Consider the following 15,581-nt stretch of genomic DNA (forward strand, 5'->3'; position numbering starts at 1 on the left):
CTCTTGCTTCTTATTGAGCAAGTTATTAGGACGTCTTGTTTCTTCTGTACAGACACTACTTAATAGTATCTTGCACTAAAAGCTAAAGTACAAATTCATTAGGATTAAGTAATACACACAATTATAATAGGAGCCTATCATATACACATGTTTGTGAATGTGCGCTTCACCTAAAATAAAGGCGTAAAAATGGGCAAAAGAGACACTAATATTAAGTACAAACTACTGAAAAGTCCTATGTAGGAAAAATAGTGGTTGTTATGCAAAGTGCTGATAGTCTAGAAGGTTTAGGCATGGAAAAACAAGCCAAAATATAAAAAATGAAAATGAGAAACAAATGGGTTTGCCAAAGGGGCAGGGACGGAGGCACGGGAAAAAGATGTTTGAAGACCCTGGGTCATGCAAGTCCACTGAAGGACGACGAATGGCTGAGTCTCAAAGGAGGCTACCTGCTTTTAAAGGCAGTAACAGTATATAGGGTCAGATTTTCTGACCCCCAAATATAAGGGTTGCCAGCCACCACAGAATGTGTGTAACTGGAATATAAAGGGGGCCACACACAAACACGGAGAACCCAAAAGCCATTTCCTCTGTAGAACAAAATATTCGTTAAATTTTTTTAAAATTCTGTCAGCTAATTAGACAGTGTCATTCATTTTCTCCATCTTATTGGAGTCAGAACTAATCTGGTCTAAAGAGGACATGTGACAACGGGTTATTATACGCTTAAACTAAGCTCTTCACTAAGATCATACTGCATTGAAGTACTGTGAAACTACTAGCCCACCACAATTCCTGTGTTAAATAAAAGAAGTCAGAGTGCTAATAAACAAGAGTATTTGGGGAGTCTTTTAAAAAGTAATTTAAGGAAACTGTTATGAGAAATAGTTAGTTACCTGTGCCTTTGATCTTCCAACATGTTTCTTTTGAAACAAAAACTGTCTGTTGAGATTGCTGACATCAATAGTATCCAGATCAATCTGCAAATGAAAAACAAAAAAAATCTGGATAAGTCATACATTGACTTATTTAAGCAATATCTCTACCTTAAAATCTATACCCTAGAACTGATCATTTACATTAGCAGAGGATAACTTTTAGAACTAATCGTATCAAAATTATTAACTTGATCAAAGTAATTTCCTGATACATATGAGGTTAAGTAAAAAAACTATTGGTGCTGAGGTTCCAGTTTGTTCATGCACAAACTGTTCCAAACAAAACTTGCTTAAATATGTCCGTGATTGGTAGACAACTGCAAGCAAGCTCTCGACACACTTGTCTTAGTTTCATGTAGGTGCCTTCCAAAACAGGTAGAGTCAAAACAATGCCTTCTGAGGGGATCACCTGGGACAGCTAAGTGCGAGAGACACAGAAATCGAGGTAACTTCAGAGGTTATGGCGTCTCTGTTTTGGGCGTTCCAAAATGGGTGCTTTAATACTTTTTTGAGGGTAATCATGGAGGCATAGTACAAAGTAGTTCTAAGAATTTGAAAAAGGCCAGGAATGTGTGTCAAACTTTTTTTTCACAGCTATGCACATACCTGCTCTTAATTTGAGTGTAGTAGCAAAAGTTGTTCCACAAAAATTCTGTTGGGAAATCTTATCTCAGCCAATCTACACACCTGATCTTAGGCATCCAGATTTATTTCTGTTCCTTCAAAGAATATAGAAAAGGAACACAATTTAAGTCCCTAAAGGAAGCCAACATTGGCATTTTGACGTGGTATAATAAAGAGCACAGATTTCTTTGGGGGAAGGATTAAACCAAAAAAACAACAAACCACACCACTGCCATGAGGTCAATTCCAACTCACATGGACCCTGTGAGACTGAAACTCTTTACAGGGCAGTTTCAACTTCCTCATGTGGCACAGCTGGTTGGTTTAAACTGCCAACCTTGTGGTTAGCAACCCAGCATCAACAGGGCTCCTTGGTGGAAAGGTTAGAGCGATGACTATGGAGTATATATCAAGAAACAGTAAGTTTTAGATTGAATTTGTATTTAATAAAATTTTATGCTTTTAAAGTAACACTTTTGGACTTAACCTGCACAAATACATTAAAATGGAATTAAATGACTTTTCAATTCCACTGCAGGGTAGATGGGATATGGTTTTCATATAATACAGCATTTGCTACCCTCAGAGAATAAGCAGGTACAGTGTTGTGATGGAAAAAAAGCAATTCAACTTTCCTGGCTTTTCTCTCACCAACAGTTTCCCATTTTCTTAAAACTTCAGAATTCGGCCTCTTATTATGATTATCCTATGTCCTATAGAGTAACTCGATCAACACCAACTCGATGGCAGCGAGTTTATCAATGACTCTTTTGGGATCCCCAAAAATAGTTGGCATAACCTTCGCTGATGATCTCTGTGCCTGGCAAGGTACAGCAGATCTCCTTGGAAGCCACTGATTGGATCTTGTTCTTTAGATCATATCGATCGAGCTGAGACTCATCTCTGCTTGTGACACTTTTGGAACCAACTGAGCTCCAAGTCTGCTGAGGCCAATGTCCACTTAATCTGTCAAGACATATGTGCTCCCAATTTAGCAGCCATCACCATCAATGGTAATTATAACTGCCTTCTACCAGTTTCTAGACTCCAGTCAGTTCCTTCTTTTGTCAAAGTTGGTCATCTTCTTATGGGAGGTAGCATTTCTGTAAACTTGTTGCAACACTGCAATAATTTGGTAAGATGTCCACTTGAGCTTTGTTTAAATTTCAGTACCTGCACTGATCTTAAATTCATTTTTCCCATAGAAAAGTTAACTGTTTTTTAAGAAGGCAACTAATGAGACTAAGATACAAGACAGTATGTCTGCAGCTATTAACTGATTGCAGAGACATGTTTAAATACATTTGGATAAACCCATGCATGTGTGAAGTGGAAGCCTAGTAGCAGTATTTTATAAAAACAAGCAAATATTAATGCTAACCATCTCAATGTTTGGTTAAAACCTGTGAAAAATCATCACAACATATTACAACCTAACACGTTTCTAACGTATACTTTCTAAATTTAGCATAAAACTTAAAAAGCAAACCAAAATACCAAATTAAACACTGCTGGTTCCAACTCAGAACCACCCTACAGAACAAAGTTCCATAGGACTTCCAAGACTATAAATCTTTAATGGAGCAAATAGCTTCAACTCTCTTCCTTAAGGTGACTAGTGAGTTTGAACTGCCAACCTTGCAGTTAACAGCCCAACATTTACCTAACAGTGCCACTGGGTAACTTTAAAATAAAAAGGATCAATTCTATTATCAATTTAAACATTTAAAAATTAGAGATGTTGTCTGAACTTGGATGTGAATTTAAAATGTCTGAAGGGGTAGGGAAAACATGAAATAAAAAAGGAAAAGAAAAAATTTTGGCAAATCTTAATATTCAGTCCATGGGAACATAGAATAATGTATATATTTTTTCTTTAGCGTTTACATGACTCATTCAATTTTGTATCACATAGATGATTAATATATGCTTAAAAGAACCATTTTAAATTTGACAAACTGTGAATTTGGATACCTGGAAAACAAATACTTATCCCCTAGGGAAATTATAGTGGTTCCCTATTAAGTACAAAAGTGGAAACATGGTAAACAAGCGGCCATCTAGCTCAGAAGCAACAAAGTCCACATGGAAGAAGCACACCAGCGTGTGTGATCACGAGCTGTTGAAGGGATCAGGTATCAGGCATCAAAGAACAAAAAATTCTATCATTGTGAATGAGGGGGATGACGGGGTGGAGACCCAAAGCCCATGTGTAGGCAATTAATTGGACATCCCCTTACAGAAGGGTCTCCGGGAGGAGACAAGTCCGTCAGGGCACAGGGTAGCAAAGATGAAACATATAACTTTCCTCTAGTTCCTAAATGCTTCCTTCCCACTCCCCCCGCCCCACATCAAGATTCCAATTCTACCTTACAAATCCGGCTAAAGCATAGGATGTACACTGGTACAGATAGGAACTGGGAATCCAGGGCAGATGATCACTTCAGGACCAGTGGTGAGAGTGGTGATACCGAAAGGGTGGGTTGGAAAGGAGGAACCAATTATGCGGATCTACATATAATCTCCTCCCTGGGGCACAGACAAGAGAAAAGTGGGTGAAGGGAGACATCAGACAGTATAAGATATGACAAAATAATAATTTATAAATTATCAAGGGTTCATGAGGGATGGATGAGCAGGGAGGGGGGGAAACGAGGAGCTGATGCCAGGGGCTTAGATGGAGAGCAAATGCTTTGAGAATGATGAGGGCAATGAATATACAAATGTGCTTTACACAATTGATGTATGTGTGGATTGTGATGTTATGAGCCTCTACTAAAATGATTTTTAAGTGGAAACTTTAATGTATATGCATGTAAACTACTAAGAACAGAATAACAGACAATGCTCAGAGAATACTAAATCGGTGAGCCTGTGGTAGAAATATCTCCCAAAATGCTCACTTTTACTTACTATACACATTTTTCTGTCATTGTTTTGGTTCAATAAAAATTTCATGTCATACTCAAACAAAGAAAAGATCCCTAATAAGTTCACAGACCATTATCCCTAAGAAAGTAAATGTAAGAATCTTTAACAAAATATCAGGTAAACAGAACCCAGCAGCATATTATAAATCACACACAGTGACCAAGTGGGGCTTATTCTAGGAATGCCGGGATGGTTCAACACTATAAAATCAGTTTAACAAACCACATTAATAGAAAAAAAAAAAACCAAACTACATGATCATCACTGTGAATGCAGGAAAAGCATTTTATAAAACTTAAAAAAAAACCCTCAATACTATTTCTTTAATGAAAACCCTCAAGAAGATTGAAACAGAAGTTATGTTCAGTATGATTAAAAGCATATAAGAAAATTCAACAGCAAGCACATGGATAAAGATGGAGAACTTTCCTTTTGAAATTATGAACAGATAGGGATGATTGATCCACCACTTCTATTCAAAATTGTATTAGAGGTCTTAGCCAGAGCAATAAGACAATAAGAAAGGTATCCAGACTGGAAAAGAAGTAAAATCATCTTTATTTGAAGATATGATTCTACATACAGAAAATCTCAAATACCGCATATACTCAAGGATAAGCAGACACAAATATCAGCCGAGGCACCTAATTTTACCACAAAAACTGAATAAATGTACTGGAAAACTCGGCTTATACTTGAGTATATATGGTCATCCATTAAAAATTACTAATGCTAACAGAGGAATTTAGCAAACTTGCAGGGAATAGGGTCAATGAATAAAAGTCAGTGGGGTTTCTACACATCAGAATGAGGAATGAAATTCCTCATTTAAAATACCCAGTTATAAAGTTACCACGGATGTAAACAATGTATACAATCAAACTATAAACACTGCTAAAAAAAAAGATTAAAACCCTTAAGTGGGAAAATGTTCCCTGCTCTTAAGTTAGGTTCAATATTACTAAGACTACAGAGATCTATAAATGCAATGCAATACCAATCAAAATTTCTTTACAAAAATGGAAAAACCAATCCTCAACTGTATTTAGAATGGCAAAGGCATTGAGCTAGAGACTTTTGAAAGAGAGGAACAAGCTAGGAGTTCACAATTCCTGATTTTAAAACATACTACACAGCTACAATAATCTAAACAGTAGTTTAATGCAATAGAGCAATGGAATAGATTTGAGAATCCAGACATGCCTGGTCAGCTGCTATTTGATAAAAATACTAATTCCATTTAATGAGCAAAGCAGAGCAGCTTCATAAACGCTGCTAGGAGAGGCCATGAACAGACACTTCAACAATGAAGGCATCCCAGAGGCCAACATGTGAAAAGATGTTCCGAATTATTAGACATCTGAGAGTAGCAAATCAAAACAATGATATATCACCTCACACCGGCATTGACATCAAAGCTAAAAACAAAATGGCAAATGCTGTAGAGCAATGGTTCTCAACCTTCCGAATGCTGCGACCCTTTAATATAATTCCTCATGCTGTAGCGACCCCCCAACCAAAAAATTATTTTCGTTACTACTTGGTAATTTTACTACTGTTAGGAATCAGGCGACACCCGTGAAAGGTCGCTCGACCCCCAGGTCGAGAACCGCTGCTGTAAAGGATACAGAGCGATCGGAATCATCATACACTGATGGTGGGACAATGAACCTGTAGGAAGAGGTAGGATGTTACCTCAAACAACTAATAGGAAGAACACATGAGGCAACAAGCCCTTTACTTGGCATACGGAGTACAAGCAAATGCATACCCATGTTCAGCACAGACCTATTCACAATAGCAAGAAGATGGAAACAAGCAAAAGACCCATTAGTAGAAGAATAGATAAATAAAATGTGTTACCTACACATAATGAAAATAAAGAAAATGATGAAACGGTGAAAGACTTTATGACATGGAGGGACTTAGAGAAATAATGCTGAATGAAGTCAAACAAAAAAGGACAAACAGGGAACCGATTACAAGGATCTACCTGTGACCTGGGGGATGGACAACAGAAAAGTGAAGGGAGATGTTGGACAGGGCAAGATATGACAAAATAATAATTTATAAAGTATCAAGGGCTTATGAGGAAGGTGGGAGCAGGGATGGAGGGGGAAAAATGAGGACCTGATGCCAAGGGCTTAAGTGGAGAGCAAACGTTTTGAGAATGATGAGGGCAATCAATGTACAGATGTGCTTTACACAATTGATGTATGTATGGATTGTGATAAGAGTTGTATGAGCCCCTAATAAATTTTATAAAGGACAAACAAAAAAAAAACATTGTTACGAAAGAAAAATCAAGGTAAAGGTTTTTCACACCAAATGAATAAATGCTGCTAGAAAAATTGTATTTCCACAGGCTAAAAACAAGGGAAACAAAAAAAACCAACACATAAGGTGAAGCCAAGAAGCACAAAATCATACACCTTCACTGAACAAAACCGGAAGCTATTGTTTCTCAACATATCCTCCCATCAAGGTTTATACGCTTCTGAAGGCAGTTTTCCATCTGCACTCTTCGATTTTATACGTCAAAACAGACCTAAACTACGTATGTTCCCTTTCAATGTCCTTAAGAGTTTGGGGAACAAAAGTAAATCTGGAGGGGCAAGTTGAGGGCTGGAGGGTAAATGGGGTGAGGAGTCCCAACAAAATTCTCATGGAACAGTCTTGGCTACCCTTGAAGGATACACAGGCACATTGTTGTGAAAGGAAACTACAACTCGCTTGAACTCTCCTGGCCTTTTTCTTAGCAATGTGGTTTTAGTCTTAAAATGCCTTCACGATAAACCCCTTGACTGTCCAGGGTCTTGTGAGAAAAGTCTATCACGACAACTCTTTTAAACCCATGCACGCACGAACTGGGACCCTAGGAACACCGCAATTCACCCTGCTCCACAAAAACAAACTCAAACGGAAGCGCAAACCTAAATGTGAACACTAGCAGCATTAAATTCTTAAAAGAAAATGCAGAGGTGATACTATTGAGTCTAGCTTTTGACCATGTATTATCTAACACAAAAGCAAAAATGACAGGAATAGACAATGGGACTTCATTAAAAAAACGGGAGAATATCTTCTAAAATTATGCATTCAATAAAAACCTAATATCCCCCAAATATATAAAACACAAAGACAATCCAATCATAAAACAGGCAAAGAACTTAGACGCTTCACTAATGAGGGCATTCAAATCACCACCAAACACAGCCACCAGAGAAATGCAAATTAAGCCCCCAGTGAGATACCATTTCACAGCTACAGACAGCCAGCCGGCAGCTCCGTGGCAGTGGTTACAGGTTGGGCTGAAATCCCAAAGGTCAGCAGTTTGAAAGCAACAGCTCTGCTACTCCCATACCCTGTAAACAGTTACAGAGTTAACTATCTCTGTTGTTCCATGACAGAATCTTTCTCCCGCTATGTTTTTATTCTTATCTTTATAAATTAATGTATTTTATTGGTTAGGTTCTTTATTGTGTCTGATGTTTCCAGTTTATAACACACACAAGGGGGTTGATGCAGAGGTAATAACTGAAGCAATGGTTTCCCAGAGATGGGGGAAGGGTTGAGGGGAATTGAGGAGCAAATAATGAATGTGGAAGGGTGTATTAGAACTGATTGTGAGGATGTATATAACTTTTTTAAGTGACTTAAATATGGGAGTGTATGATATGTGAATTTTCTAACAATGAAACTACTGGGAGGAAAAAGACTGTGACTCAACAGTCGTCGAAAGCCTCGTCTTTCTCCTATGACGTGGCTCTGAACTGCTGACCTTGGGGTTGGCAGCCTAACATGTAACCAATATACCACCAGGCTCCAAGAATACAGACACAGTGACCTTATCCTACAGAGTCACTATGAGTTGGCATTAACTCAATGGCAGTGAGTTTGGTTTGCTATTTTGGTGTGGAGGGATGGCTAAGATATAATAAACAGGCAAATAAACGAAACACAAAATAATCCTAGTGAGGATGTGGAGAAATTAGAACCCTTAAACCATAGCTAAAGAGGCCATAAGCATTCTGTTGAGGTCACTAGTTGAAGCCCACCAGGTTCTTCTTGAAAAAAAGAACTGTTGCATAAAGAATTAGTCTCCAAAACTCCAAACCAAACTACTGTCATGGAGTAGATGACGACTCATGGTGACCCTAACGGGCATGGGAGCGCTGTCCCTGTAGGTTTCCAAGACTGTAACTCTTTATGGAGGCAGAAAGTCCTATCTTTTACCCACAAAACCCTAAGGGTAATTCTATTCTGTCCTATAGAGTCACTATGATTTAGAATTGACCGGAGGCTTCATTTTATTTTTTTTTAATTTACTCATTGATGGTTCAATGACCCACTGATACAGCCATTATGGAAGTGTGTGGCAAAGTGTGAAAAAAAATCAGTCTGGGGTTTTAAAAACTTGCCTTAAAGCAAGCAGCCATGTAAGCGAGGTGTCAGCTAATAGGAAGTACACCGGCCTGTGTGATCCAGAGTGTTAATAATTCATGATGCGAGGAGAAAACGTTATTAGAACTTAAGTTCTGAACACCTGGTTTACAGTAGGCTATGGATGACAGTGAAAGCCTAAAATCCATTTGCAGTATCCCTAATGTGGATTAAGCCTTCATTGAATTCCCTCTATTGCCTAGTACAGATGTGAACAGTCTTGCATTCAGACAGTATATTGCAAGTGGATTTTTTCCAAGCCCCCTGATTAGCTGAGGGAAGGTCAATCTCCCTAGGGACTTATCTGGTTGTGTCCTAGATTGGAAATGATTGAACGGGGCTGCACATATATGTAAGTCATGCCATCACTGCAACACAGAAACCCCTGGATCGATACTGTAAGCTCCTCCATCAAACGTGTCTCAATCATGGTTCCGTTCTTAACTATGATGTACGCATCTGCTGTCAACCATGTTTTCCTAGGGGCTCAAGTAGAAAAATGTTTTGAAAAATAATGACAACACATGTACAGATATGTTTGACAAAATGGATATATGTATGGATTGTGGTAAGGGCTTTAAGAGCTCCCAATAAAGTGATTTTAAAAAGTCACAAATTCCAATGATTAAAAACAAACAAAAAAATACGCAAATAGTTGCCACAAATAGATATCACGATCTACTGTTCTGGAGAAGATTATATTAGAAGGTCCTGGACACAGGAGAAAAATATGGAACAAAATTCAAAACCGTAAGAGATCAGGCTTACAGGTTGGATAGATAGGTGGGACTCCAGAAACTATAGTCTTTAGTCACCCTTCGGGTCTGGAACTGAACTAACTCACCACTCTGGTAGAAACAGTAGTGCAGAAAATGCAATATTTACCGAACAGCAAAGTCAAGGGTTGAAAAGAGGGATGAAAACAGGAAGCACTGAGATTTCAATAGATGAGTTAAAACAAAACATGTAAGAATTTTTTCAAATAAAACTGATGATCTGCTCTGTAAACGTCCACCCAATTCATAATGAAAATAATCTCCCCCCAAATCAACACCTAACAAAAATAGCATGCAACCTAGTAATTCCCCTCCTAGATATATACCCAAAAGCCTTGAAAAAAAAAACGTAGAAAAATATGCTAATCAATGTTCACTGCAGCACTACTCACAATAGTCCAAATGTGGACACAACCTAAGTGCCCATCAAATGCGGTCCACATGTATAAAATGGAATACTAATAGGCCTGTAACGGACTGCCATCAAGTCGATCCAACTCAAAAAGTGACTGTAAATCCTCATGAGAGCAGATTGCCTCATCTTTCCTCCCATTGAGCAGCAAATGGCTTTGAATCACCAACATTGCATTTCAATAGTCCAATGCTTACCAGAGCTCCTTTAATCAGGATGAGAAATGAAATCTTGATACATGCTACAATGTGGGTGGAGTTGCAGGCATTATGCTAAGTGAAATGTCAATGACTAATTAAAATACAATTACTACCTCCCCACAAATGAAACAAGCAAACATGGAGATCAAAGTTTATTTTGGTTACCTGGGCCAGGAGGAGCAGTCCCTGGTGGAGCAGCCCCTGGTGGTAGGGTTTACTCACTGGGCAGCTAACCTCAAGATCAGCAGTTTGAGAACCCCACTAGGTGCTCCTTGGAATAAGAAAAGCCGAGCTTTCTACTCCTATAAAGAGTTGGTGTGTGAGAAATAATATGATAATAAGGGTTCCCAGGGGGTAGGGCAGAGGAAGGAGGGGATAAAAGGGAGCTGATATCAAAGCATTCAATAAGAAAATGTTTTGAAACTGGTGGTGACATCAATTACACAATTATGCTTGATCTAATTGAATTGTGGATTGTTTTACCTGTTAAGAGCTCCAAATGAAATTATATAAAAGCTGAGGGTGGCACAGTAAAGGGAGCTTATGTCAAGGAGTTCAGGAAGGAAAAAGCGTGTTTTTAAACTAATTGTGGTAGCAATTGTACAATACTGCTTGGTGTGATTGAGCTATGGAATGGTTATTAACTCCCAATAAAATAGTTAAAAAGAAAAAAACCCAAAAGTTAGTCTTGGCCACCTACAGGGGTAGTTCTACTGTCCTATAAGGTCACTGTGAGTTGTAATTGACTCGGTGGCCTTGAGTTTGGGAGCAGGAGGAAGGCGCACTAGTGGGCACAGTAGGTTAAGCATTGGGCTGCTAACCACACGGCAGTTTGAAAGCATCTCCACTACCCAGGAGAAGGATGAGTTTTTCTACTTAAAGGGTTAGAAGCCCACAGGGGCAGTTAGTTCTCTCATCTAGAGGATCACTATGGGTTGGAATCAACTTAATGGCAGTGAATTTTGTTTTGAGTTTAAAGGACAGGAGGAAGGCATGACTGATTTACAGAGTACTGAGTTTCAGTAAGCAGTAATGGAAAAATCGCATTTAAGTTCATTAGTATTATACTATTAGTAACATATACTTGTAAAAAACGTGAATTGAGAATGATGGTGGCAACAAATGTGCTTGACACAATGGATGCATGGTATGGATTGTGATGAGTTGTATGAGCCCCCAATAAAATGATTATTTTTAAATGTGAATTGACAAAAGGTGGCTTACAGGTATTAGATACACATAACAATGACCAAAAAAGGAGGGGGGATGGTGCTGGGGTTGCTTATATACAACTAAACTTCTCATGGGTTATGATTCCTTGGTTTGTAGGTTCAGGGTCATGGCTTCAGAGGATACCAGCCTAATAATATGGTTACCTTTTCTAAATCTGAATTTGTGCCCAGGGAGAAAGAATAGGCTTTCTACTCCCATGAAGAGTTACAATCTCAGAAACCCACAGAGGCAATTCTACCTTTTCTCTAAAAAAGTTGCTGAGTTGGAAATCAACTTAATGGCAGTAAGCTTGATTTGTTTTCGTATTTTAATTTCTAATTTCATGATGCATGCCTTGAGTCTTAAAAGCTTAAAACTGCAAATAACTCTCTAGTCAGCTGGAGCAAGAGGAAAGAGTCAGGGTTTGGAGGAAATGGAAGGTGTGTCTAAGCATCTGCAAACAACTGTCTCCAGTACCACCATACCAACCATGGCTGTGAACAAGGGTTTCCCTTACCATGAGACCAGAACTGAATGGCGCCTGGGTAACATTAAACAAAGCAATAAATATTAATGATTCGAGTTAGGGTTATTCAAAAACGCAAAAACTTTCATATGCTGACCTAATCTTGCTATAAACACACATATTCTCAAGGGAAGAAACATGGCGCACATAAACTTTTTGATGAGTGTCAATGAGAGCAGTACTGAACTCGGAGATTACCCGTTCCTCTGGTGACCACAGCAACAGACCACGAGAAACCGGGGTAGAAGAGTACTAGCCCCAAGGGGCGCCCTGGCTACTTGCGGAGAGCCTCAGAAGCTACTAAATCCCATTGCATCTCACTTTGCTCATCTGTTAAAAATAAAGTGGAATGGAAACTGCGTCTGTACCCACAGGTAGGAATGCGGATCAAACGCACTGAGGAATGTAAACCGTTCAAGACTGCGTCGGGCTCGGACGGGCACTCCCTGGAGGTTGGTGGCTTTTACTGCCCTCCCGGCCCTGGGTCGTTATGAGAGTTAGGGTCGTGATTTGAATCCGCCTCAAGGTCCACCGGGGACCAAACAACCACCTTAAAACTGGGGAGCAGCTCGGAAGCGAAAAGGCTCGGGCCGCGTCCCAGTCCCAGAAGCCGCCCAATTGGCGCTGCCCAAGCGACCGGGGGCGGTCGGGCCGCACGGCGCCGGAAGACCCAGGCCCGCGGCCTCCTCGGCTCGTGGCCGCCGCCCGCGGCTCCCCGCACGTCTGCAGCCGTTACCTCGAGACCCTCGCTTCTCCAACTAGGGTCCGGAGGTCCGGCCCCCGAGTCCCTCAAGCCCGGCTCCCCAGCCCGCCATTCAGCCGGCGCGCGCGCAGGCCCTCACCAGATCGATGTGGGAGAAGCCGGTCAGCACCAGGTTCTTGAGGAGCTCGCAGCCGATGCCGCCCGCACCCACCACCAACACCCGACCTCCGGCCACGGCTTCGGCCAGCTCCCGGGGCAAACCCCGCGAAAGTGCCATGGCTAGACGACCACGAGCGGCAGTGGCAGCGGCGGCGGCGGGAGAACTCAGCCGCGGCCGGAAGTGGGTGGGGGAGGGGCGGTGCAACTTCCGCTTCTGCGCAGTGGCCCCCAGCCCGCAGCCAGCCGGGGTGCGCTGGGACCAACCGGTCTGTGTTCTCCACTCAGGCCTGTGCTTTTTTTTTTTTTAATCATTTTATTGGGGGCTCATACAATTCTTATCACAATCCATCCATCCATCCATTGTGTCAAGAACATATGTATATTTGTTCCCATCATCATTCTCAAAACATTTGCCTTCTACCTGAGCCCTTAATATCTTCTGCTTATTTTCACCCTCCCTCCCCACTCCATGAACCCTTCATCATTCATAAATTATTTTGTCATATATTACACTGTCCGACGTCTCTCCCCGCCTTTTTCTCTGCTGTCCCTCCCCCAGGGAGGAGGCCACACGTAGATTCTTGTAATCAGTTCCCCCTTTCTACCCCACATTCTCTCCACCCTCCAGGCATTGCCACTCTCACCACTGGTCCTGGAGGAGTCATCTGTCCTGGATTCCCTGTTTTTCCAGTTCCTATCTGTACCTATTTACATCCTCTGGTCTAGCCAGATTTGTAAGGTAGAATTGGGATCATGATAGGGGGGGAGGAAGCATTTAAGAACTCGAGGACCGAGTCTACTGCTTAAACCGTCCACCGTAGTCTGAGGGTAGTATTTTTTTTTTGGTATGAACCTAATTTTTTAAAATCATTTTATTGGGATTTTTTAAACATTTTAAATCATTTTATTAGGGGCTCATACCACTCTTATCACAATCCATACATACATCAATTGTGTAAAGCACATTTGTACATTCATTGCCCTCATCCTCAAAATATTTGCTCTCCACCTAAACCCCTGGTAACGGTGCTGTTTTTACAGACATGCACAGACCTGCTTCCGGGTTAAGTAGTGTTTAAGTCATCTTTGCATGGGATTTGAACTCCCCACCAAGATTTCGTTACAGGTGAGAGAACAGATGTTCTCCATGTAACGAACTCTTACCAAGAAAACTACCCTTACCAAGAAACCAAATGTGACCCAACCAAAAACTCGAGTCATTCTCAAAGAAAAAGGCCAATATAGTTAATGATTATACTAAAATGTCATGGAAGACATGCAACCTAAGTAGCATGAACATAATTTTCACCTATCAAACAAAAAAAGGTAAACATAACACCAGGTGTTATCAAAGGACAGGGAAACAAGTGCTCCTGTCTTCTGTACAGGACACTTTAAATTGGCAAAACTTTTCAGTGCAGTCAACATGATTAAAAAAAAACACACACCTAAGACTGCAGTTTCTGACTCAGTCCATTTCTCAGAATGTGTCCTGTCGCCACAGACTGCTAGCAACTTTAGCCATGTGAGCATGAGTACAGCCAGTCATTGTAAGTCAGCCTCAAAGAAACACTTTTACAGCAGTGCTTTGCATGTTGCCATTATTTTTCAAATGTGTGCTTCAGCAGTTCCCTAAAGTTCAAGAGTTTAGCATGTTAATTACCATTCAAATCCCATTTGAGGTTGAGGGGACATCCCACTTGACCTCCAGCTTTCCTGGTTATCCTCCTACAAGGTCTGAACAGTTAGACCAGAAAGTGTATGTCAAGAAGATGCAGGATAAAGGTTTGTCGCTTGGCCTGGGGGCTTGGGGCCATGGTATTTGGGAACACCAAGGTGGAATAGCCTAGCATAGTCACAAACACAAAATCCGACTTCGGTGATTAGCAGCTAGGGTCTTAAAGGAGCAGCCATCTAAGATGCAACTATTGGTGTCTCCCTGTCCAGAAGGAAGAATATCAAAAATCAAGAGCCACACAAACCATCAGTCCAGTGGACTAATGGACCACACAACCCTGAGACCAGGAACTGCATGGTGCCCAGATACAACTACCAACTGCTATGAAAAGGATCATATTAGGTCTTAGAAAACCCAACCAAAAAAAAAAAAGAAAACCCAACCAAACTCACTGCCATCACTTCAATTCTGACTCACAGCCACGCGGAGGGCAAGGCAGAACTTCCCCTGAGTTTCCAAAACGCATTATGGTAATAGAAAACATCTTTCTCCTGCCCAAAGCCTGGAAAAATAGACCAGACCAGTCAGGAGGTTCTAAGACCCAGATCCAGTGTTAACACAGGTACCAGATGGCATCACTTAAAAATAAGAGTTAATAACTTCTGAGTTAACAGAATCATGAGACCAGGTCGATGGGTTAAGAGACTCAGTGGAAACCCAAATTTTCATGATACATGATACATCACAGGATATAACATACAAAAGTAATTTTTAAAATTATTGTGAATTAAGCGAAAGTTTTGCAGGGTAAATCATCAATTTTACATTCAACAATTCATACACCACTTGTTTCCACAATTCACTGCCATCTCAATGTACCATCACTTCACCACGTACCTCCTTCCCTTCCTTCCTAACCTTCTGCCTTTGTCCTGGGGTAAATGCTGTATTTTTGTTCTTAATTGGTTAATTATTCTAA

General features: G+C 40.5%; 1 protein-coding gene across 1 annotated transcript in view; it reads right to left on the minus strand.

The window, feature by feature from the left end:
• The window catches only part of UBA2 (ubiquitin like modifier activating enzyme 2), a 47,364-nt gene extending 34,245 nt beyond the window's left edge, over nt 1-13,119 (minus strand). The window contains exons 1-2 of the mRNA XM_075536198.1: nt 12,905-13,119; nt 897-980 (exon numbers count right to left, since the gene is read on the minus strand). Coding sequence (XP_075392313.1) covers nt 897-980; nt 12,905-13,042 — 222 coding nt within the window. The 5' untranslated portion in view covers nt 13,043-13,119. The remainder of the gene's footprint in view (nt 1-896; nt 981-12,904) is intronic.
• Nucleotides 13,120-15,581: the final 2,462 nt, after the last annotated feature.

Source organism: Tenrec ecaudatus, chromosome 18, assembly GCF_050624435.1.
Source record: "Tenrec ecaudatus isolate mTenEca1 chromosome 18, mTenEca1.hap1, whole genome shotgun sequence".
Taxonomy (NCBI): domain Eukaryota; kingdom Metazoa; phylum Chordata; class Mammalia; order Afrosoricida; family Tenrecidae; genus Tenrec; species Tenrec ecaudatus.